At 44.1% G+C, this 26894-nt stretch overlaps 1 protein-coding gene across 1 annotated transcript in view; it reads right to left on the bottom strand.

Annotated features, from left to right (window-relative positions):
* Positions 1 to 1395: 1395 nt before the first annotated feature.
* Ns4 (Nucleostemin 4) overlaps positions 1396 to 26894 on the bottom strand; it is an 80487-nt gene continuing 54988 nt past the window's right edge. The window contains exons 9-12 of the mRNA XM_065443735.2: positions 24578 to 24756; positions 15595 to 15754; positions 12996 to 13139; positions 1396 to 1635 (exon numbers count right to left, since the gene is read on the bottom strand). Coding sequence (XP_065299807.1) covers positions 1445 to 1635; positions 12996 to 13139; positions 15595 to 15754; positions 24578 to 24756 — 674 coding nt within the window. The 3' untranslated portion in view covers positions 1396 to 1444. The remainder of the gene's footprint in view (positions 1636 to 12995; positions 13140 to 15594; positions 15755 to 24577; positions 24757 to 26894) is intronic.

Raw genomic sequence — 26894 nt, forward strand, 5'->3', positions numbered from 1 at the left:
TGCTACTGCATACACACCCGCCGTGGTTGCTCAGTGGCTATGGTGTTGGGCTGCTGAGCACGAGGTAGCGGGATCGAATCCCGGCCACGGCGGCCGCATTTCGATGGGGGCGAAATGCGAAAACACCCGTGTGCTTAGATTTAGGTGCACGTTAAAGAACCCCAGGTGGTCAAAATTTCCGGAGTCCTCCACTACGGCGTGCCTCATAATCAGAAAGTGGTTTTGGCACGTAAAACCCCAAATATTATTATTATTACTGCATACAGCTCTATGGTTTCAGAGTCTTAACGTCCTGTAGAGCTCTTCCCATTTGCTTGTCTTTCTAGCTCCATGCATGTTTAGGAAGCCAATTCATGGATTTATCCCTCATGTGATGATGGCGCCTGCAGCGTGTGCACCTTCTTGCTGGTTGGAATCTTGGTTTTGGGCCTGGGCGGCTGCTTCTTCCATGGCATATTGAGCAAATTATGCCGCCTATGACGTGCCAAAAGCAGAAGTAGTGGCATCTACACTAACATCCAAAAGCAAATTTGGACTGCGTGCCAAGGTGACATTTAGAAGGCGGATCGCTGTGGGCATGCCCCACTCCGCCATAGCTTTTGTAGTGCAAGACATTGAACAGGAATGGGAGCATGCGAAGAGCATGTTTGATTGTGAATAACTCCGTTTCTGCTGAACGCATTGAAGTACTTTTTGTTGCAAAGTATTTCTGAAACGGTCTATTTTAACTTCAAGTGCATTTCTCCTCTTCGATAAAAAGTGGTTCAGGGCCCCTTTAAAAACTCTTGAGGGAGAGTTCCCATCCAGGGTGTGTCACAAGTTTTAGTGCAAAACCAAAATTTCCAACAGGGCCTGGTAAGGGAGGGCCCTCCTGCAAGTGAGATATGGAAATAACATTTTGCATATATAGACTCTAACTGAAGATGAGATTTGCGAAATTTCACTGGCTTAACTGTGGTCATAAATGATAAAAATTTTAGCACCCATAATGTCATGCTTTGGTGCAATGTTCACATAGGCAACCTAAGAGATACGAAGATTTGGGCATATGGTTTTTGGTCTTTGGTTAGCATAGCCAGAAATGCGAAAAATGGGCCAATTCAATTCCAAGCAAAGTACAGTTATTTACACTGTACCTTCCAATGTAGCAGTCATTCTCAGCATTTCTTTTGCAAAAATGGCTCTTTGTTATCATTATTGGCATTGTGTCATTCAACAAAAGCGAACTTAAACTGTATGGTACAGCAAATGAGATAAGGATGCCACACATAGCTAATTCAGTGTTTTACTTTCTTGGCGTGGCTTGTTATTGTATATTGTGTAGTTAGGCAAAAGTTGTGAACTGACACAAATCTGTCCTTTAGATTGGAGAACTGCAAAGAATGCAGACATCTGTACAACTTCCCAAAATACTCTTATTGCTGTCTCTGAAGGGTCCTAACATCTACAGCACATCGTTAGCCAAGGCTGCAAACTTGTTGCTCTGGAAGTGGTCCTCCTCTTCCTCCTCTTCATCTTCCTCACTACTTGCGTCTTCACTCTCCTCATGCTCACTCTCGGAGGAAGCACTCTTGGCTGGGGGCTCCCCACGAATTGTTGCAAGGTGAGCCAACAGAGCACTGTCTACTTCGGAGCCTGCAGTCACATGGAAACAAATACATCAGTGTAAAGCTCGCATTCCACAGAGAATGTCCCGTTGTATCTTTATCCAAATATAGTGACTTTTCTTTTTACCACCAAAAAAGCTGAAACCTAGTTTGGAAATGTTTAGTGCGTTCAAAATTCCACCTGTCTTCTAAAACACTGGCTGAACTATCCTCCTGCTATCTACAACCTGCTGTGTTTTTTTTTTGGGGGGGGGGGCAGTCCCTGCAGCTGCTTTTTAAGATGCTGTTTAACAATTGCACAAAGAGCATTGCAACTTTGAAAACTGGTCTTTTAATATGAAAATTATTTTCCTGCTGTGCTTACTACATGTCGAATGTGCACTGCATAGCACAACATAAATGATTCCATGCATTATTTGTCCTTAAGTCACACATGGCACCATTTTTAAAGTGAGACAGTATTTAGTAAGTTAAAACATGTCGACGGTCTAGTTGGTTTCAATCCATGATGGAGTGTGTAAGCGTGACTGAAATAGGACGTACAAAGAAACAGATACACAGAGAAAGCGCTGTCTTTGTGTATCGGTTTCTTTCTACGTCCTCGTTCAGTCGCACTTACACATTCCATCATGGATCTAGCAAATGTTGGCACACTTTTTGGTTAAATTGTGCCATGAGCATACCTGGGGTCCTCGAAATTCAGGAGCTTCGTCAAGCAGGCAACAAAAGAAAACAAAATTGTGCAGACCCCGCATGCTGTAAGAATCTGTCATACGAAGCATTCTGCAGGTACCTGGCTATCCAGCATTGTTTGGGGTATTGCGAAATTATAACAGGTGGACCAGCGTGTTTCTGCAAATTGAGTAGTTGTATGTGTGATGACAACCACGGTGTAGACGATTGTATGACTGCAATGGCACAATTTCTATGCCAGCTGTTCAACGCAAGCCTACGACACAGCGAATGTTGGGTTCTACATAAGTCGAGGAGCATAAGTGAGGTAAACACTGACTGCGACGTCATCAAAGACCACATGTCATACAATTGCATGTTCTTTCATGTGGTGTATGTTAAAACGACGATGACATTGTTACTTTGGCAAAGAAATGTTAAAAATTGATTAACTTGGACGATCATGAAGTCTGTACAACATCATGCAGTTTTTAAGACATAGTGCAAGTTGCTACGAGGAAAGTACTGGGCAAAATCGGCTGGTCTTGGAGATGGTGCAGTCTAACATGGCACCTCAAAGTGCAAGCTGTCAGAAGGAAAGAAGATGACAAAGGGACACAGGATGCATGCCCTGTGTTTTGAAGGAGCTGGCTGGCATTGAAACTAGAGAAGCATGCATGGCATCATGGCCTAATATGCTCGACCCGGCTTCTGTGCTCAACGGCAGAGGTTCGATTCCCACATCTGTCACACATTATTTTATTTTTCTTAACACTTTCCTGTCCATGGGAAAACAGGCAGGTTTTGGGTGGTCTAGTAAACTATTCTTTTTACTGCTACAGCAAACGCTTGATATTAAAATGTATGGTATCAATTTGTAGAAGAAGGAATGTGCTTTCTAATGGTATTATTTTCAAGCAAATATTTATTAGCAATTTCTTGAAAAAAATTAACAGAAAAATGTGCAATGAAAATGAGAAACTCCGTAAAAACATTGATTCTGCTTTGCACCAAGAGAACATAAAAAAATTTCGAAATATGTATTCTGAACAAAAAGGCTATACACACAATATTCCTGCAAATATGAGCCTTCTATTTGTAGAAGTTATTTATATACAAAGGAAAATGTAAGCTCTAGTGGCTATTCAGCGGTTCGTATGAGCCATGCAGCGGCTTTTACGAACCACCGCACGCCGATGCGGAGCACAATGCCGAGGTACACTCCCAGTCATCTTCTTGTCTAAAGCTCCACTTTTTGCACTGCTGCCGGCAAGTGGTCCTGCCCAAATGACGTTGTCATCCTGTAGGTAAGAACTGTGACTTTTAGAACACACCGGATATCTTTAGGTCTGAGCGCGGCAGTGACGAAATCGTTCGGAGTAGAAAACAAATTTTGCCGGAGGATACCTGTTCACGTTCAGGAGGCTATTCGACACACTTTCACCAAGTCTCTGCTGAAGCCTGATAAATGAAAATCGTCTTCAGAGTCTGTGCCGCTACCACCACCCAAAAAATTATGCTGCAGGCTCATCGAAATCTGTCGAAATTCGCTGTTTCTGAAGGGCAGCTGCACGCGACATTGACACCATGTCAGAAACTATGAGCGCTTGTGGTGCTAGACTAAAAGGCGCTTTAAAAATCCCTCCCACGGTGGAAAAAAAAAACACAAAAGCAAAACTAGAAAAACAGCTTCTATTTTAGGCACTGGATAGTGCTGGCTGTCCGCAAGCGCTCCTAGCGCGTCAAAATTTGAAGCTGAAATCATCGATAGCGGGTTATCGATGGGTATAGGCGCGACCAGGAAAGTGTTAAAGTGAGGCGAGACAGGAACCTACCTAACTACCACAGAGTGTCAGGAATGAGGCAAATAATGCTTCGCATTAAAAACATTTGCCCTTTCTTTTATGGGTCACAGCAAGGTCAGAAACAGCTCTGAATGGTTGCCAGTAATTATTAGATGTCTCAGTGCTCATAGTGTGACCAGAGCTGGTGCATGCATAGTTAACCATCCCTCGGGCTGGTGAAAAAGCATAGTCCATGGATAGCATAAGCTGCTGGGAATACCTTGGCCATGTTTTGGAGTGTTGCACATTGTGTAGAGCTCACAAGTCGAGCATGAAGTCACTTTTCTCTCAAATGCTCTTTATTCAACAAAAGCCTGCTGCTCTCTCTTTTCTGGACAGTTTATTTCATAATATAGCAGATTCCCATATGTGGCTGCTATTGACCAATAGCTGACATCAATCAAGAAGGGTGTTTGGATCAGTGTGCTACTTCCTACTCTTCCTGTGTATATTTATTGACAAGGTTTAATAAACAGGATGAAGTAAGTGAGAGTCTGCTTTCGCATTTTAATAATAATTATGTACTCCGTGCGTTTCATCGCCAAAAACTACAGCCGCCATTCCAGCGTTACACATAATAAATCTTCACTGTCCTTATCGTCTTTAGAATCACACAGAAAGATTGTTCTAATCAGCTTATTTAATAATATAAACTGTCAGCACCAAACCCCCTTCCCTCTCTCCAAACCGTTATGAATGTCTTGCTGTTTGCACAGCAACCGCTCCTTCAAACGTATCTTTGGGCATATAAACGGCTTCAATTCATCAGCTTTACCACTAGCAATTGAACTATGGAATAGTCTCCTTGATAATGTTGTCCACATTCATGGCCCTGTTAATTTTCGTCATGAAGTAACCGCTATCTTTTATGACCATTTATTTGTTTGCATTAATTTTCTCCTAATTATGTACACGCTTCTCGCTAACTTCTGTATTTGGCAATGTCAAGAGATGTACCCTTACATTACCTATGCAAAATTTGACGGTGTTAAATCATGCACTCTTACACTGTGTATGTTGCCATTCATTCCAATAGTGTATACCGCATTCTTCTATTATGTAACGTCACCTCATTTTATGCACCTTAGTATACATCTCATATACTAGTCATCTCTTCTTTGTAATGCTTCCACTTATGAAGATATACACTGTATAATCCCCCCCCCCCTCGCACAATACTCCTGCTAGAGCCTGTGAGGTTTTTTGAATAAATAAATTTAAGTAAACTTCCGGAAGAAGCCATCTATTGTCTGCTCACGCTCAACCTTGGCTGCCCGCATAGGAATTAAACTTTGGCTACCCTGCTTATCGGTGCTGTAGCTGTTGGGTCTTGTTAATTTCGACTAGTTTTGAACACTCAACTAGCCACGAACCACGCTCGGACCACATGCCAGACCACAGGTCAGATGTGTGGTCACACCACACGCACGCTTGCCAGCGCCCACTCACTCCTGGCCACTCCTGGTTAGACTTTGCTTCGTATTGATAGCACTTCAATATGTGCAAGTTAAATGTGGCTACTACCAGTCGCTCAAGCTGGTGCAGAACGAAGCCGGTCCGCACCATGTAGCATGGCCAGACTGGAGCATATGAGTGCGAGCATGCACTCAAGCCCTCTCATGCACAAAGCAAACGCTGTGCAAATGCACTACAGCTGCATGTAGCCGCAGTCTGCTATGTAGTGTAGATACCACGGTCGCTGCGGGGTGTTACGACGAGTCCGCTGGTTGAGCGCACTGTGGCTCACCGAGGACCGTGTCTGGCTAATGTTTGCCACACTTTAGGCGCCAAAATCAGAAGTAATGGCATCTATGTGAGCATCCTAAATAAAATTTGAACTGCACACCACAGTCACATTCAGTAGGTGGAGGGTTGTGGGCATGCCCAACTCCGCCATAGCCTTCACAGTGCAGCGCATTGAAGAAGGAGCGGAAGCACCGTGAAGGTGTTGTTTGATTGCCAATAACTCCGCTTCTGCTGAACATATTGAAGCACTTTTTGTGGTGAAGTATTTCTGAAATAGCCTACTTTCACTTCAAATTGATTTATCCACTTCTATAAAAAGTGGTCCAGGGCTCCTTTAAGGAACTCTTACTATGTCCCATGACACTGATGACCCTTTTCACTCGCATAACACAGCTGTATATGGTGGCTATGCTTTCAAGGGAGCCGATCATTATGCAACTCGTATTAGACTTTTACTCCTCAACGCGTTTCAATCTGAAGCGAACTGAATTAGGCCTACACTGCCTATGCACAAAGAGCTTGGATTTTAATCTCATTTTGGCTAGCTACCAAACACAAAATGGCAATTATGATACGACTGTGCTGCATGACACTGTTTTTGTTTTTTCGTGGTGGGGTTTGGGCATGTTTGTGGGAGATTTATGGCTATGTCCATATAATTGGGAGGATTGGTCAGAATTCTGGAGTCTTCTGGACAAATTGGGAGAGTTTGCAAGTATTTACAAAATAACCTAAACACTATGTATCCACCTTACATTCACACAAAAATATTTTATTTTGCAGATTGTAACCTTCGATGACAACAGTCAACGAGAAGGGAATTGTAAAAATACGCATGTTCGAACAACATTTAATGGCCCATTTGCTTTCACTGCTCTCATCACTGATGCATTCTATTTATGGAAAGTTACTGGGGCGTGTGAATAGAAATTGTAGAGACAGAATCAAATAGTGTCAGAAACGAATTTAATCAAGTATCAAATAAGGAATTAGCACGTTTTTGTCATTATGTTGGATATTATGAAGTTTTGTTTATTAAAAGCACAAATAGAGCATTACGATCAAATAATCAGTTTATTTATATACTCGGGACTTATTGCCGAGTGCAAATAATAGCAGTTTAGCTGGTAAAGTCTGGCTCCCTGAGCGACTTAGCGTGCACTGCTATGTAAATACTCAGATTTTAAGGATGACATTGAACACCTTTGTTCCAATTTTATGCTTTATTGCAAGTAATTGGCAATTTATTTAAGCACTGAATAGTGAGGTTTAATATCCCAACATGGCACGGTGGTAGTAAGGGACGCTGTAGTGGATGACTTCGCATTAATTTTGTTGCCCTGAGCGACTTTTCTTTGAAACAACAAAATGCAGTAATTCCTTGTTATAACGAAGTAAGCGGGACGATGAAAAAGTTCGTTATAAGTGGTAATTGTATATAAGCAACCACTCGAGAAAAGCTAAAGCAGTCGAGCTTTAATTACACCTGAACTGCAAGGAAGTCAAAATACAATGTATTCAGTGAAGCAAAACTTTATTTAGGTGCAAAAAAGGCAGTAAGCTTTGGCTGTTTCAAGTTCTTACTGGGCAAGAGCAACCCTTTAATTTGACCAAGCATTGCAGGAGGCTGTGGTCACCACCCATGCATTCAACCTTATATTGCAGCAGGTGTAAATACTCCCGAGTCTGCACCATAGTTGGCACTTCACGTGGCTCTTCGTCCTCGTCGGGGCCAGCAACAGTGTCGATTATCTCCGTATCCGTCGCTGGGGCGACCATGGGAGCAGCAGCATCAGCCAAAGCGAATATATACTAGGGGGGGTGCGGAGGTCGTGAAAGACTACGGCTGGAAAGCGCCGCAAATGCCGTGGCTCGAGTTTGAGGTTGTGTTTGTTGTGCTCAGAAAACAATTAGCCACTCACTGTGGGTACGAAGTGCAAACATGAAAACTAAACAGTTTTGCAGTAGGTCTTTGCACGATCACTGGGCAATTTTCTCCCGAGCTGTGCAGCCATGAAGTTTGGAAAACGTGAGTTTTTCGGCGCACCGTTGTCGATGACACTGTGCAAATTCTACAGTTCGAGTGTCGGTGAACGTGCACCGTTGCATCCGCGCCATTGACAAATGTCTAGGGACAAAATTCAACGACCCTACCATGCATTTAGAGCATTTGTCTAAAGTCAGATAGCGTGAATCGAGCATGACTAGCTCGAGAAAATTACCGGGAAAGCACCAGCTTGCGCTGACCCGCAATGTTGACAGCCTGACTCGCTGCTGGCGACGCTTGGATTTTTCATGTTTTCGGCAAATTATCGGTCGATTTGCACCATATAAAGGACAACGAAGCTGGGGGCGGTGTGTTATTGAGATGCAGGCCGATTATGGTGAGCGGCGAGCAAATTTCTAGACTGACTTCCACAAAGTTGTTTTCCTGATTTGTTAACGTAGCTCCTTGTGTCGAACATGGCACTTATAATCAGAGGGACACTTCTTTTGTGCTTTTTGGCACGTTTCAGCACCAGAAGTGCTCTTTAGAGTGGTAAAACTTTGCTCATTGAGCGCACCCCATGGAATGCTACGGTGAAAGTCTGCCCGTGGTCTTTTGGCCACTTTTCGGCACCCAGAGACCAAGCGTCAGGAAAACTTTATTTTCATGTGGATTCTATCACGGGGGACACCAGCAATGTGATTGCGACCGAGATTACCGTATATACTCGTGTAAGGGCCGCCCTCGTGTAAGGGCCGCACCCCAACTTTGAAAGCGGATATTTCGAAAAAAAAAAAACAAAAGTTCAAAATGTCCCGCCAGAAAAGTGTAGTTAGTTCATTTACAGCCAGATGGCGCTGCACGCTTTTCCGCTTTTATTCTACTTCCGCCGACGCGCCGACCACGCTGTTGACAGCGCGCCGCCATATTTGCCTTGTGCGGCCTCTTTGTTGGCATCGTTCCTAGCATCGTGTCGATACGTTGGCAGCGCGACTTCAGATCGGTGTCGTCGGTGTCACTTTGTTGGTTGTAGTGAACCCTGCAGAAGCCAGCGCACGTGACGGACGATGGGCCGGCATCTGAGATCATTCACTGCAGCATTTAAGCTGCAAGTGATTGACTATGCCGAGGAGCACGGGAAGCGGGAAGCTGGACGAAAGTACGACGTCGATGAGAAGCGCGTGCGTTACTGGATGAATCAGAAAGATGCCCTCGCCGCTACTAACAGGAGCCGAAAGGCGTTTCGCGGGAAAAAGTGCAAGTACCCGCAACTCGAAAGCGAGCTCGTCAACTACGTCGTCGACACACGAAGGGACGGCTACGCCGTATCGACTGACATGATACGCGTCAAAGCCCTCAGCATCGCTCGCCACATGGAAATACCCCCGGCACAATTCAAGGCAAGTCGGGGCTGGGCTACGCGGTTTATGAACCGTAACCAGCTTTCTATTCGGCGCCGAACGACGATTTGCCAAAAACTGCCGCGCGAGTACGAAGACCACGTCATTAAGTTTCATCGCTTCGTGAATGCTCTCAGGAGGGAGCATGAATACGACCTGTCCCAAATTGGGAATGCGGACCAGACACCTGTGTGGTTCGATGCACCGGAAAGCACCACAGTGGATTTAAAAGGTGCGAAAAGTGTGTCTGTGCGCACGACTGGTGCAGAACGCCAAAGGTGCACTGTGATGTTGTGCATCACGGCAGACGGCAGGAGGCTTCCGCCGTACGTCGTATTTAAAAGGAAGACTCTCCCAAAAGAGAAGTTCCCTCAGGGAATCGTCGTACGTGCGCAAGAGAAGGGCTGGATGTCCGAGGAACTGGTCGTTGACTGGATTAAGACCGTCTGGGCAAACAGACCTGGAGGGCTGTTACAACGGAAAGCCCTCCTTGTTTTGGACAGCTTTAGGGGCCACTTGACCGACCGCGTCAAGAACCGAGTTGCCGCAACTCGTACGGACTTGGCCGTCATTCCCGGTGGCCTGACGAGTGTGCTGCAGCCGCTCGACGTATGCGTCAACAGACCATTCAAAGTGGAATTTCGCCGATGTTACTCTGAATGGATGGCTGGAGGCGTCCACGAGAAGACCCCTACAGGACGGCTGAAGCGGGCGTCGCTCCAACAGGTGTGTGAATGGATTTTGAATGCGTGGCGTGCCATGTCAGTAGAAGTAGTTGCTAAAAGCTTCAAGGTAACGGGAATTTCGAACTCCATGAACGGCACCGAAGATGACCGTCTCTGGGAAGACGCGGACGCCGAGGCGAGCTCCTCCGAGAACGAGGACAGCGAAATGGAATCCGAATAAAAACATTTCTGGCATGTCATTTGTGACTCTTGCACTCTGCTACTGTTGCATAAACAGTACAGACCTTTGGCCTGTACTGCCTGTACTAAATCGGCCTGATTCGTGTAAGGGCCGCACCTAGCAAAATTTTCGAAGAAAAAGTGCGGCCCTTACACGAGTATATACGGTAATGGTTCGGATTAATTATAAAATTTCACAGCTTCCATTCGCTCTCTGCAGTAAAGAGCTGGGAGCACTCAGCACTCGCTTGGTACCCGTTACTAGGCGGTCATTGGTTGTGGGTTTGGTACTTTTGTGGCCTGTTTTGTGCCTGCATGGGACTAATTCATCGGCGGCATTAACTTGGCGGCAGTGATGCCTCCCCTAGGCACTTCACTCTAAGTGGGTCAAGCTCTTCATGCGCTTCGAGTAATGCGGCTTAAAATGCATGCGTTTGGGTCGGGACCGGAAGAAATTTTAAATAAAGCGATATTTCGAGTAAAGCTATTTCGTTATAAAGAGGGATTACTGTGCCTTGGAACGAGGATGGCACTTTCCAGGAACATATTACCGGAATAATTTTTCAAGAAGACCTAGTACGTGTAGATATTGCGAGCACAATATTTAGCTTTCTCATCGCCACCTCAATGTTCTTCGTTCTGAAGGAGTGGGGCGCAGCCGTGGTAGTGCAGTGCCTACAGCGTTAAGTCTCCTCGTTTCAATGTTGTTTCTTCTTTCAGCAGAAATTGACAGGTGCTGTTGGCAACACATACTTTCAATTGCTGTTACTACACTAACGTTGGTCTCATCACTTTAATACACTATAGTGTATTAGATAGCTGCGCATGGCTGTTTTTTCTCGTATTATGTGGTGGCATGAGTATCACATCTCCTTTTTCGCTTATCTCTACTGCAATCACACAATTTCCAAGGCTTGAACGAAACATTGTCTTTATGATCACTAGTGCGAGTATGTCGGCAGCATGCACACTAGCATGGCAATAGATGCTGCACTCTGTACTTGTGTGGAAAGGATTCTTAAGATAATAAGCTTCGACAATGTTAGCAATGAACTTTGAAGGTGCGCAAATCGGGAAGCAGACGGCCTGTTCCTGTCAGATATGGGCACTCAGGCTGGCTCACACAACAGCCACCTTACTCCATTCCATACATAGCAGGCGACACTATGGTGGGAAAGACTTCTCTCGCTGCTCACATCCGGGATAAAAAAATAATGTGCCACATTTAAAGGATAGTTATGTAGGTACATGTCATTTAATTTGATGTAAAATTAAGTTTCATACTTAAATGTCACAAAACATGATATATTTATTAATGAAGGTGCCACAGATCTGAACCTCCTTACACCAAACGAGTGTAATGACATGCTTCTGTGATCAGTAGCCACAGCACATTATCACCTGTGCTCACAACCAAAATTTAGTATGTTGCCGATACTGGAAGCACAAATGTGCACAAGTGATATGTGATTTGAAATAAACTTGCGTCCACAAGTAGTTGTGACATATGAAGTAGGTATTCTGTGTGACTGCACCGCTTGTGTAGCTTCTGCAGCGTTGACTGCTATGTATGAAATAGAGTATGGAGCATTGCCACGCACCTTCAGCCACATTACCCACAGAGACCAACCAATCAGAGCACGTGGTTGTCCGAGCGCCCTGACGGCGAGAGGGCCCATTGCAGCAGCCATGATATCTATGCTATGTAGCATACACAACTACGAGCAACTGTAGTGTGCAACGTTTGCTATGCGTGCGACAGAGCTGGAGCACGCACTCGTGCTTGTGTGCTCTCATCTGGCTACGCTATGTGGTGCAGACCAGCTTTGTCTGGCAGGGATAGTAGCCAAATCCAGATTGCAAATTTTGAAGTGCTTTCAGTACAAAGCGATGTCTGCCAAGGCATTGAGGCAGGAGTGGCTGGGGTAGCGCATATGTAGAGTTGGCTTGTGTTTCACGTGGTTAGAGGCTAGTTGAGTGTCCCAAGACTAACCAAACTAGCGAGACCAGACGGCTACGACAGCTATAAGCACTGTGGGCATAGTTTATTTCCTATATGAGCAAGTGTGAGCAGATGATAGTCGGCTTCTTTCAGAAATGCACAACTCTTATCGAAGTTTGAAATGCAGATTTTCACTTACTTTAGCCTGTTTAGTTATTTGCGTCAATTAACATACACGGTGAAAGTACGAAGAAGTCAACTGATCCAAACACCCTTTTGGTTGATGTTAGCGATTGGCCAAAAGCAGCCACCTATGAGAATCTTGCATATGATGAAATATGCAATTCGCTGGCAGCTTCGAAACGGATGAGAAGGCCTCTGTTTGAAAAGAGGGCATTTGAGAAAAAGGTAACTTCGTGCTGCACTTGTGAACTTCATGCGAAGTACATGACTGCAAAATTTGGCTGAGACGTTCACAGCAGCATATGCTACCTGCAGACTGTGCTTTTTCGTGAAGCCCGAAGGGTGGTTCAGGAACCCTTTAACATGTATCTAAATCTAAGTACACAAACGTTTGTGCATTTTGCTGCCATCAATACTGCCACCATGGCTTTATTTGGTAACTATATGTGAATTGTTTGTATTTATGAATAGCGACTATATTTGATTTGAAGGCCGAATCGAATAAGGCAGTAGACAATTTATTATTCAAAAGTGTTGAATAGTCGCACATCCCTCCGTGCAATGATCCTGCTTGGGACCCTTGAGGTATCATAAGTACCCTATATTCCACCATGACCTTAATTTATGCAAGAGGATGCACACTGTGTAGCACTAAAAAACTTCCATCTTTGCTGAAAGCACATGCCTTTTCATTAGGAAAGGAACACACCTTTGCTCTGTGAATAGCCTTGTGGCCGAAATGCAAGGCACAGTGTCCGTCCATCGAGGGCCATGCGCAGAAGGCTGTTTGCTGCACGGTAGGCATCAGGGCGCCCCGCTTTTGCTGTCAGATAACCTCGTTCCACAGCCCAAGCTGCAAACAGTTAAGATCAAGCAGAAAGATAAAGATACTAAAAATAAGTGAGAGCCAACCCCTATAAAGTCAATAAAGAGAAGGATATGAAATGGACGAGTCACTCAAGGCAACAAACTACCATTTCATGAGACATGGTTTTTGTTATTTTCACGAGAGCTTTAGAAACAGGCGACGGAAAATTAGGAGATGCCATCTGCCAGGCATACAAAAGAATGTAAAAGGCATAGAAAGTAGTATGCGTTTTTAAGTATGCAAAGCCGCTCAGAGATGCTATTTCCAAAAAGGCCCTGAAATCATTTTTGGAACTTTTCATATGCTAAAGAAAAGGGAGAGGGGGGAGAGATCAGGTGAATGGGAATACAACTTTGCTGTACTTTTGCAGTGAGTATTTTTGTATTGCACATATTTCTAGCTTTTCTATTTAAATATGGCTTGTAAGTAAATCCCAACAAAATAGACAGAGTAAGAGTAACACAGTAAATAACCACCAGTTTTATCACCGATTGCACTGACTGTACCTAGAGAATGACACCCAGAAAAATGACTGTACCTAAAGAAAGAAAGTAGCGCACATATAAATTACAGGAAGAAGCACACAATAGCAATATCGCACCCCAATGACTCGCCATTAATCAAGTAACCAAGCTCATAGTTGGATATTGAAGTCAAATGGAAGCTCCATACAGGCAACCTTTACCCACTAAATTCATTTCACATTGCTGTTTCCTGCATAGCCTAACAGTCATGCCTTACAAAAATCATGCCTATGGAAGATAAAAATCCACATCTACTCCACCCTGTGAAAGTGGATATACAGCAAAGCTAGCGCAGACATGCATTAGACTAACAGCTGTTAAAGTGGTGTGAAGATCACTGTTGCATATCCAACACAATCTGCGCACCTATCGGCAACTAATCGGCTTGAGCTTCACACATGCTCGCTTTTCGAAATACACACTGCTTATGTTGCCGTTCCATCTGTCCACGTTGACAGGTCCGATTATTTCAATCTGTCCTGTCGACCCGGACGAACCTTCTACAGACAGAGGCAAATCCGGCCGGCACAGCATCGTATTGCGGCGTTCAGCCGCTATGTGGGCGATTGCCACCTTGGGCCGACGTCGGGAAGCACTCGCAGTGACAGTCCGCTATCGCATCAACCAGGGAGGTGCGCCCAGTGCTTTTTGTCAGCCGAAAACAAAGTGAAACAATCACTTGGGCGGTATTAGCACAACCCTAGTAAATATACTTGGATATATCTTCTCATCTGCATTTTGGTAAAAGCCTCTTAAAATGACATCATTTTTTTTTAAAGCTTTGCCTTGAACAAACACCTTTTGTGGCATAAACATGCACTTTATCAACGATGATTCAGCTTGAGACACATTATAGAAGCGGCAGCAAGTTTGGCAGAGTCTGACAAGCAGCATATTGTTTTTAGATCATAGTGACTTTGCTGCCGCTGATTTCTGTTTTAGGAATTACCCTGAAAAAAACCTGCTCAAACCAAGTGGCTTTTGGTATTGGCATCTCACGCTGCCACAAGGTGGTGCAAGTACGGTCACAATTTCTTTCTTGCATGCATTTTTTTTTTTCAAATTTGGCACCGCTACATTTTTCAAAACCTATTGAACTTTTTCACTAAGCGAATTTGTTTTCTATAAAACATGGCATAACATTTGTAAAATTGAAGAATGAGCCCACATTTGTAAACTTTACAAAAAATTCAAGAGCCTTAGCAGGTATGTATACAGTGAAGTAGAGGTGTTGCAGGTCTATTCATTATTGTGCAAGCTTCCTGGTCATCAAACGAACTGGCATGGTCGAAAGTGCAGGCAAAAACAAACACGAGCTGCAGCCATGTCGCGAAATCATGCTGACTACACAAAGTGCACTGGAAAGGGATGCTAGGACTGCCAGGAAGCAAGGGAAGGGAGAAGCATGCAGCTTACATGACCTACTGATTATGCATGCGGGCAATGAAGGTAGAGAGAGACCTTGGGGGAGACCTCTTTTATCGCAAGTGCACACATGGAGCAGTCGGTTGAAGTTTCAAGGCATGAGGAGCACGCCACACTTACACATGTACATGTGATACAGTGCCATCATATGGAACTTGCAACCCTATTTTACTTTTTTCTTCCCACTGGCTCATACTTTCATAATGTTCCAATTGGCAATGTGAAATGAAAGCACTGTAGCAAGCGATTTACTTACTATATAACACATTATGAAGTTGACGGTGCCACAGTTCTTCATTGTTACATCCACTATATTGCTCAAATCAATAGTGTTCTAAGTGGACTTGACTACTACTATACAATATCCACGCAGAAAGCATGGACGTTTGCCAAACCATTGCACAAATGACTCCCTTAGAGGCTGCAGCAACAATATGCAGTGATGAGTGCCAACTTAGAAATACTCGAAAGTGCCCGAAATTGAGACTCACCTTCACAAAGATCAAAAGCTGACCACGGTTTGTGGGTGTCACCAGCACCATCAGGTGGTTTCAGCTTCAGAATACCTGGCAAGTCCAATCGTTCTGCTATGTACTGAATGGCTGAATAGGGCTCTCTCAGCTGAGCTATTGGGAAGCAGCCAGTGAGCACCTGTATTAGATGACATTGATGAGTGTAAGTCATTTTACGAACCAACCTGGCATACTCAACATCTCAATATTAAATTATGTAGAGTAAGTCCTCAGCATAACAAAATCACTTTATCCATAGATTTTTGGGGCCCAAATTGTAGTGCATGTAGTTTAGGCCAGACTATTGAAAGTGCAGTAATGCCATTCTCCATTTAGTAAAAAGTGTGAAACGGTAAATCCTCATGGGACTGCACGGTGCAGCATCTGCGATGGCCCTTTCTATTTATTTTTATCAACCTCGAGATGCAAACCAATTCTGGTGCCTAATTGTATCATGTAATGATACTCCGACAGCCGAGACAACTGCTGCAGTGAATTTTTCCATTCACATGCCCTCACTATTGAGCGCAGATGTGTATCAGTATAGTTTTTACGAGCTCCTGGGCTGTTAGACCGTGTGTCCCGCTATATTAGCACCTATCCACTTTTAACAGTATTCCACTTATGATGAAGTGCAGTTCCTGTCCTGATGAATTTGTTGTAATGACCATTTACTGATGGGGTTCCCAACTGCACAAGTTTCACCAAGCTATGGCTGCGACAAAATGAGCAATGGGAACCTAAATGGCAATCTTGCTTTCAACCAGAACCAATAAATCTGTTCTGAATAATGTCAAGGAATAGAGAAATTCTGAATAGCGCAATCCATTTCCCCCTACCTGCTGCCATCACCGATGGATGAGAACACAATGCAATGCTGTCTACAAGTGCTGCCAAACCAATAGATGCTTCGTGTTAAAATGCATAAATGTACAGCAAAACATGCACGTCCTGTGAATATACAGAACCTTGTTCATACATTTTGAAAAAGAAAAAAGAGCAGGAAGAAATGTACTAACCACGATAACTTACGATCCGAAGTCGCTAAAACATTTGGCAGATTCAATTTAGTTGACATTTATGTAATAGGAAGCGTTGTGTGAAATGTTGCAGCATGAGACGCACATCTAGCTAGCGGGGCTCGAGCCGTACCAAGACACACTTGTCATTTTTGCAGCTTCAGCAAGCTTACGTTTACACTGCTCGAATTTGGCCTAGGTTAGCAGCTTCAGCAAGCTTATGTTTGCACTGCTCGAATTTGGCCTAGGTTAGCAGCTTCTTTGGGCGGGTTATTTTGGCGAGAAGTCTTGACATTTCCACTCGGCAAGAATCATTTCGGCATGAGACGCTGCCATGCGTTGAGCTTGTGGAGCCAGAGTGGCTTGAGGTGAATTTTTTCATTTTCCTATTGCATAGTATTAGAATATGGCGGCGGGAAACTGAAACGAAATCTGGCTGGTGGGCGACGTCGGAAGATGATGCCGCCAGAGCAAAACCCGATTCTCACTTCGTGCAGCCTGCAGTAGGGACGGCGGCAAGTTCTGGTTATCGCCTATTAAAAGTGCGCAGTATGCTTCGAATGGCACTGACTGCACTACGCTGCATGCGCTGTCAGACAGACAAATGAATATGCTTATCGCGATAGGGTTGGCAGCGAAGCTGTGAATGCGGGATGCAATCGACCCGTGGAAAGATTTGCTAGTATAAGAATAGGAAACTAAATGCGCGCCAGCGTGTTCACTTGATGCCGGTGGGCGAGTACAGTGGGTAAGGTGCTGCAGCAAGTGGCTACTGTTCTCAATTGCATGTGCTTCGCAGTTTTTCTTGTTTATATGGGATCAAGTGGGTGGGAAACTTATCATACGATAGTGGTTTGACGATGTAATGAACATTGGTGCCGGAAGAAAGCATTTTCTGGGAACGTATTAACAGGTAAAAAAGAAGTGTAACTGTATTGATTCATTTCTGCTTTCTCGATCGTGAACGTTAGCGCAAGGAAATCGTACAAAACAGGATCGTGTCAACGAGGTACTACTGTACATTACTAAAGGGAAAATGGGACATCCACCCGTTCATAGCAAATGCTACAAAGGAAACCTATACAGGTTCCTCAAAAGCCTCGCGTTTGAAGAAAAATTCGTCCTGCTCCGGGACTCGAACTCAGGACCACCGCTTTTCTGGTGCAGCTGCTCGACCATCTGAGCTAACCAGGCGGCTAGCAGATGGCAGGGCGAGAAACCCGAGAAACCCATATGAGTTTCCTTTGTAGCATTTGCTACGAACGGGTGGTTGTCTGATTTTCCTTTTAGTAATTACTTCTCTCCATCTTGCAGGTTTCTGCAGAACCATAATGTCAAACTCTTGCCTTTGCTTCGTGTTATTGACAAACTCGACTTCGGCCTGCCATCTGCTAGCCACCTGGTTAGCTCAGATGGTTGAGCGGCTGCCCTGGAAAGGCGGTGGTCCCAGGTTCGAGTACCGGACCAGGACAAATTTTTCTTCAACTGCAAGGCTTTTCTTTCGAGGAAGCCGTACGGGTTTCCTTTGTAGCATTTCTGTCCTTTTTTCCTTTGTAACAATTCTGTCTATCTCGTTAGTTCAACCATCACAAGAATCATCACGTATCATCGCTAATTACATAACCATCATAAGAAAGAATGCTAATCCCGAATTAGTATCTGCACAGGATGCATATGCTAACATAGAGAAAAATTTATTTCTGGCCATGGAGAGTACATTTGTAAAATATAAAACAAAAATAAAAGTGAAATGCTATGTGAGTAAAAGCATAATTAGTATAGTAATTTATTAATTAGTAATTGGTTTGTTGAACTATTCACAGTGGTAACTTAACACAAGCACATAAAAATGTTCAAAAGAAAGCCAAAATTATTCCAATATTTAAAAAGGGTTACCACTCCTACATTTCTAATTATCGTCCTATTGCTATTCTTCCTTTCTGTAGAAAGGTTATCAAAAAATATATTGAAAAGCGCTTAACTAAATACTTCTCAAAATTTAACATTCTTTCGCCAAATCAATTTGGCTTCAGGGTAGGATCCTCGACTGACTGTGCTATACGTTCTTTCACGGATAAAATAAAAAGCGCTATAGATGCCGGTTTCTATGCAGGATCAGTTTTCATCTATCTATCCAAAGCATTTGATTCTATAAACGACGTCATCTTACTTGCTAAACTACGGGCAGTAGGCGTCGATGGCCCAGGATTAGCACTTATAAAAAGTTACCTAACAGATAGGCAACAAGCTGTGTATTTTAGTTCCTCACTTTCTAATTTCAGAATAACCAATAAAGAGGTCCTGCAAGGGCCTATACTTGGCCCACTACTATTCCTGCTTTATATAGATTTACCTGGTTGTTTATCAGAAATAGAGGCCTTCCTTTAAGCTGAAGACACCACATTACTTGCAACCGATCGTTCACTAACTTCTCTGACTACTAAGCTAAACACTGACATGAAAAATATTTTAACGTGATGCCACCTTAACTCACTAAACATAAATCCTACCAAAACGTCTTTTGTGCTTTTTTTATTCGAATTATAGGACACCAGAATTCATTCCCAGTGTCAACTTAAACTCTCTTGTCATCAGTGCAGTTAATAAATGCTAATTTCTTGGTATAATTCTAGACCCAAACTTTAAATTTACAAGGCATATGGCCTACTTGAAGCGCAAACTTGCTGCCAGTATTAGAATTTTACTTAAAGCTAGGTATTATTTTAGCAAACCAACATTGCTAACCTTGTATTATTCTTTTATTCACAGCCATTTCAAATACTGTATTACAGCGTGGGGTAACACATATCCAACACATATAGCACCACTACCGCATTTGCAGAATCAAGCCATCTGGATATTGTTGTTCAGCTCATTCTACAGCAGTTCTTCTCATATGCTTCACCCCCCAACCGCAGAACACTTTCTGTAAATAATCTTGTTAAATATAAATTAGCCATAATGTTATTTGAAATAACATGTAATTCTGTCCCAGTAAATAAATTTTCTGAGGCTACTTTGGTTAACTTAAATGGCACAAGATTTGCAGCTAACAATTTCTTATTGCCACTAATACATACTAATTAGGGAAAACAATCTGGATATTTTGCAGCATTACCTACTTGGAACAGCCTCCAACTAGATGTCAAGCCCTCCTTGTCTATAGTTGTGTACGCTATATTATAGCTGTCCAGTTCCTCACCGTTATTCCGCCATCACCAGACCCGTTCACCACCAGCTTGTCGGCCGTCGTCCCTATCGCCTCAGGCTCGTTGCCTGCCATCCCCAATGAACCTCCGATGCTCTTCCCAGAAACCTAACTGCTGCAGCTCCTGGAGATGATGGTGCACTGATGATTCGGCCTAAAAACTCTCTTCTCACTTTACCGACCAGGCAAAACTTGATTGACGTTACAGTCAACGGCGTAAACATTCCGGCATTGATCAAGACTGGTGAACAACTACCTGTGGTGAGTGCCCAATTGCGCCGCTGTCTGAACAAAGTCCTCAAACCTGCCACATCATGAACCCTCTGCGTCGCCGATGGAGGAACGCCCACCGTGCTCGGAATGTGCACTACTCGCGCCAGCATCGCAAGGTACCTTACTTACCACTGTTTTGTGTGCAGTTTTGGAACAGTGCCCTCACAACATTATTCTAGGATTAGACTTCTCATAATCTCCTTCTGCCCTCTTTGACTGTGTGTCGGGTCTGATTCAACTGCAACTGGCCCAGAGTTGCGACATTCCACAAGAGACACAACCACGCTTATGTTCCCTTGATGACATTCGCCTGACACCGCAAGCTACCAAGTACGTTACTGTGACCTCATTTCCGCATGTTCCTGATGGTGTCTATGTGATGTGTCCAAGTGCCCACATAATGCTTGAAAGGAACGTCGGCATTCCGCACACCCTACTGATTGTTGTAGACAACCGGACAACACTCCCTCTCCTCAACTTTAATTACTTTGCGCAGGTTATCCCGAGAGGCGTGTCGCTGGCTGATCTCTCACCTATCGATGATTTCCAGATATCCGTATTAGACGTGGAAGTTCCACCAACATTCACAGGCAAATTCGATCACCTATCGATGATTGCCAGATATCCGTATTAGACGTGGAAGTTCTACCACCATTCACAGGCAAATCTGATCAGCCTAATTCTGTACCAGACGAAAGCAAGATGGTCACACCTGACCTTCCTCCTATGCAGGCTGCTGATATACATTAGACTATCGCGACATTTTTTATTTTGATAGCAGTCCCTTATGCCAGATGTCGATGGTCACTAACGGTATCTATACTGCAGATGCCAACCCCATACACCGGCATCTGTACTGCATTCTGAATGCTGAACACCAAATTATACAGCAATAGGTGGGCAAAACGCTGACTAAAGGCATCATCAAACATTTGTGTAGTCCGTGGGCATCCCCAGTTGTCCTTGTTAAGAAGGATGGCAGCTGGTGCTTCTGCATTGATTACCGACATCTGAATAAGATCACGCAGAAGGACGTCTACCCGCTGCAATATATTGCTGTCGCCTTGGACTGCCTTCTGGAGCCAAGTAAAGACGAATCTCGATAACTTGAACTTGAAGGGGCCCGAAAATTTGTTCAAATTATAAGTTTGAATTAAAAGAAGGACTTGTTCTTGAAGTATTCGTGCACCATTGCATGATGCACGAACAGTGTGAGTCGTGAAATATCACAGCACGCAATCACACAGTGAGCGAGGACCGCGAAACTGCCCAAGCCGGCCAATGCTCACTTCCCGATAACAGCAGAAAATGAAACTTCAAGGAGCGGGCTAAGCTGGCGGCGCAGAGGCACATGCACGTGGGGACCGTCGAAGGTGAGGGTGTTGCGAGGGAGCTGAGAGGGAGGGCAAAGGGAGCGCAGTTGCGAGGAAGGGTGGGAGGTAATTGGATTTGCTTTCCCGCCAGCTTGATGGATGGCGATAATTACCTCTACCACCTAAGACTGCCACCAAAGCAGCGGAGTTGCTGAGGCCGAACTGGGCCTCCGTCGCTGCTTCCCTCTGCATGCTCACATGCTTTTTCCTTCGTCTGCTGACAGATCAGTGCTGTGTTTACGTCCTTCGTCCTGTGTTCTTACGCCAGTAATGTCTTATCAACATGTTATGTGTATTGGAATACACATAACTTTGACAGGAACATAGCATCAGTTTGACTAAACCGTTCATAATGCAAAAACAGGGCAAGGCATGAAGACACGGACACAAGAAAAGTGGACAACACGGACTTGTGTTCGTGTCTGCATACCTTACCCCTTTTTTGCATTATGAATCCTTACCAATTAGCTCAGCTTTCTGTCGTCCTAAAAATGACTTAACCAGAAGTTCGAATTAAGCGTGTTCAAATTAACGAGGTTAGACTGTATTTCTCGTCCATAGACCTTCACTCTTGATATTGGCAGATCTCTGTAGATGACATATAACGCGAAAAGAATGCTTTCGTTAACACTGGACAAGCTTTATCAATTCAAGGTTATGCTCTTTGGCCTTTGTAATGCCCTGGCAACCTTCAAGCGAACAATGGACTCACTACTTCGCAGCTATAAATGGTCCACTTGTCTATGTTATTTACACAATGTGATAGTTCTTTTGCTCAAACTTGCGAGTCATCTTATGCGTCTGTCGGCCATTCTTGCTGTTTTCTGATATGCTGGCCTGCAACTCAACTTGTCCAAGTGCCATTTTGGACGTTGCGAGATTACTGTTCTTGGCCACCTTTTCAGTGCCGCAGGAGTTCAACCCAGCCCTGACAAGATTCATGCCGTTCAAACTTTCCTGTACGGTCATCCACAGCAGATGTCAGAATTTTTGTTGGACTATGTTCCTATTTCTGTTGCTTCATCAAGAACTTTGCCGACACTGCCCACCTGCTCACTGACCTACTCAAAAAATATGTTTCCTTCTCATGGGGCTCTGGGCAAGCCGAAGCCTTTGCTGCCCTCATCCGCTTGCTAACGGCTCCCCCTTTGTCACTACTACCCATCTGCTGCTACTGAAATTCACACAGATGCCAGTGACCACGGCATATGAGCTGTTCTTGTTCAACCGCAGAACAACACACAGTGCATAATTGCAAATGCTAGCTGCTTTCTCTCACCCACAGAACGGAAGTTTTCCATTGCAGAACACGAGTGCCTGGCGTTGGTTTGGGCTGTAGCCAAGTACTGGCCTTACTTGTTTGGCTGCCCATTTTTGTTATCACAGATCACCCTGCCTTGTGCTGGCTCTCATCGCTGAAAGATCCAGCTGGACGACTGGATTGGTGGGCACTGTGGCCACAAGAATACACTTTACACATCTGGCCATCTACACAAGGACGCCTAGTGTCTCTTCCGTCACTTGGTTGACAGTCCATACCATGATGCCCACGACACCGATGCTTGCGTCCTAGCCATTTCAGACTTGCAGGACATTCACAATGAACAATGCCGTGATGATTCTTTACATCTGTTTATTGATTATGTAGCTTCTGTGCATCCTGAACCCGCTGTTAGTGTATTCGTACTCTGTGACAGCATTGTGTACCAGCGCAATTTTCATCCTGATGGCCCGGAACTTTTGCTTGTCCTACCTCGACATATTCAGGTAGTAGTTCTTAAGTATAGCTATATGACGCACCCACTGCCGGCCACCTCAGTTTCTTCCGTACCTACGACCGTGTACGACGACACTATATGTGGGCTCGACTGCAGCGCCAATTACAGGAAACAAAACACCAATTTTAATATGGCTGCTGGAAAACCCAATAAATAAGTTAGATAGCAGGCACATTTCTCTACGGGGTTTGCCCGCACCAGAGAGGAGAGCGACAAAGGCAATGAGAACATGCAGAACAAATGAACGAGGAGAAGAAAGAAAAAAAACAGCCTGCATGCCATGGTGATAACGCACTATATAAGTCACATTCTATAAGGTGCTTTGGGGACGTACGGGCAATGCCCAGGTAACGGAGACGCTTTTGGCCTAACAGCTCATCACTGACGTGTACTCTGTGCCGAACTCCACACTGAACGCATGTGCGTTGTCGCTCTTTGGTTTTTCAGTTCGTGCATGAGAAATAAGTACTTGACTGCATCACACTTTTTTTTGTGTTATTGTGTCTGCTTTAAGTGAAGACTAGCTGAAAGGCCGGTCTTTGAGCATTAACTTTCAACATTCACGAAACTGAAAGGATGCAAACATCCCAGTCCTAGGCTTTGATTGTTGGATATGTGTGGCTGCTTGTTCTACATGCTTTGCATGTATGCAGGCTTTGAAAATTGTTTTGTTTATGCTAGTGTGCAACCACTTAAAGTGCAGATATTCAAAACTTCAGTGACTTACTTTGTAAGCTGCGTACAACGTAAACAATCTAAAGAAAAGCACTTTGTGCAGCAAAGCCCAGTTTATACAAAGCCATACCTATGCATTTTTCTGACTCTATGTCTCATTTTTATGGCTGCAAAATGCTTGTGAGAGCCAAAAAAAACTTGGACTACTCCTGAAGCTTTGCTAGTATGAGGTCCAACTGTGTAATAGCAAGCTCATCCCTCATTTGCAACATGGGTCTTTAAAGGTACCACAAGCTATGCATGCTATGCATAATGTCAGGTTCAGTGTACCATCTTTGAACCTGACCCCCTTTTTTTAATCCTTCCTTTCAGTGAGGAAAGGAAGGATTAAACAAAAGGAAGGACGAAGGACAACACAAAAATATCTTGCAAATCTGACAATTAAAAAAGTTATTCCAAGTTCTGTCCTATGCAAGTCTGCACAAAACCTGCTTCTACTACTTTTGGGCTTTCCACAATTATGAAGTTGCTCCCAAAAGGGGCATTTACTGCAGTAATGTAACAAAACTGCAAAACTCCTTTGTGCCTGTGCTTCAAGCCATGATATAAACTTAACAGGAACAGAATGGGGCTAACCTGTAGTGCCTTGGGCTGCAGGCTTGGGAATACTAGACCTGGACAGTCGCACAGGCGCACATTGTCTGTCAGAAAAATGGTCTGGAAGTGCTTAGTGTGGCCAGGGGTGCGCGACACGCTCACTACTTTGCGTCCAACTAAGGCATTCAGCAGGGATGACTTTCCCACATTTGGTTGCCCTGTGAAGAAAGCAAACCCCAAAGGAAATTTCAGATGAAGGAGGTAAAAAGGCTTGATAATTCTACTCCAAAAGCTGAACTCAATCACATGGTATCACAGCTCCTAATGTCAAGCATATGTGCAGCTGCCCATGTCCTAGAACAAATGTGCTTACAAACATTAATATACATAATAAAAAAAGAAAAAAAAAACAAATGTACATAACTACACTTATCTCCCTTTTCAACTAAATTCTTTTCCAGAACTGTACAAGAATTATAATTTACTTTAGTTGCCTAACAAAATATAGTAGAACCTTGTTGATATGTTTTGGAATAAAGAATGCGAGAAAAAATGTACTAACTGGGAAAACGTATGATCCGAACTAACTAAAAAAATTTGACAGACTCAACTACTGCCGACACCTACGCAATGCAAAGCGTCGTGCGGATCATAGCATCACGAGATGCCGACGTGCGTCGAGCTGGTGGTGCTCTGGCAGCCCGAGACGTGTTTTATAGTTTTCCTATTGCGTGTTATTTTGCAAGGGCGCGGGAAACCGAAATGAAATCGAGCTGGTGGGTGATGCCGGTTGCCACCTAAGCAAAACGCGAAGCCCACATTGCACTGCCGGCAGCAGGGAACAGCAGTGCGTTTGGATTATCGCCTACTTGAAGCGTGCAGTACGCTTCCCATGGAACTACGCACCACGTGCAGAAATACAGATAGGTAAGGATGCTTATCGCAATAGGTTTAGCGGCGATGGCTGTGAATGCGACATGCGACGACCCGGGCGGAGATTTGTTGGTACCAGAATAAGAAACTGTGCGCGCCGTCGTTTTTACGCGAGACGGGAGGATATATACTATTTTCGATCGTGTGCACCTCACACCATTTATTGTTCACATGGGATCTAGCGGCCGGAAGACGTATACGATCGCAGTCTGCAGCAGGGAACGGCGGTGCATTTTGGATATCGCCTATTAAAAGCGTGCGCTATGCTTCCGACGGCACCACGCATTGTGAAGCAGATAGGCAAATATGCTTATTGCAATAGGATTGGTGGTGATAGCCCAAGAAGATTTGCTGGTGCCGAAATGAGAAACTGAGTGCATGCCAGCATTTTCACGAGAGACGGGCGGGTGAGTACTGCGGTGAAGCTGCTGCAGCGGGCAGCTTTATACTGCTCTCGATCATGCGCGCCTCGCACATTTTCTTGTTTACATAGGATCTAGTGACTGGAAAACGTATCACACGATCACATTTTGCTGATGTACTAAACGTTGGTGCCCAAAAATCGTTTTCTCTGGGAACGTATGAACTGGAAAAAATGAGTGCAAATCGATTGGATTATTTTTTGTGTTCTCGACTGCAAACGTTGGCGCCGGGAAAACGTACATAACGGAAACGTATCAACGAAATTCTACTGTATATACAATCAAAGAAAGCAAAAAGTAAATAGGAACAATGCTCACTGCAAAACATCATGCTGAAAAAGATTTGCTGTATCTATTTACCCGATTCTAACGCACACTTTCTCTACACAAAGAAAGAAAGAAAAAAAAAATGCTAGAATTGACATGCACATTGTAATCGAATCCAGAACTGAGGCTTCACTAGCCACACTATATTCTCATAGGCATTAAACTTGCCCCATGTGGAGCTTTTCCTGTCCTTCCTTAAAAAAATGAAAAATTCCTGTACCACACATACTCTGATACCACTGTTCTTTGCTTACTGCTAAATGGATGTTCATAAAAACAAGGTGTTCAATTGCTAAAGGTTTGATTTTTATACAAAAATGTCATATGTGGTTAAAGGGCCACTCACCAGGTCTGACCCTTTTGAGCTGACACGTGCAGAGCATACAATACGCACTCATGAGCGTGTTTGCAAAGTATTACATTGCTATGCACCCCAAAAAGTTCTGAAATTTAAATCCAAACGCTGTTTCCCTTTCCCTCGCGGCGACTGCGCTCGGAGCCAGACGGTGACGTACTCGGGTCCCCGTGTGTACGTACTCGTGTACGCAGTGTGACGTCGCTCGTGGTGACACGTGACTGAGAATTATTCAAGGTAACATCTGTTATTTGTGTGATCTGTTGCTCGAGTTGACGAATTGAAGTTTAGAGAAATAATAAAACACACTAACGGAATG

This window comes from Dermacentor albipictus, chromosome 1 (assembly GCF_038994185.2).
Source record: "Dermacentor albipictus isolate Rhodes 1998 colony chromosome 1, USDA_Dalb.pri_finalv2, whole genome shotgun sequence".
In the NCBI taxonomy this organism is placed as follows: domain Eukaryota; kingdom Metazoa; phylum Arthropoda; class Arachnida; order Ixodida; family Ixodidae; genus Dermacentor; species Dermacentor albipictus.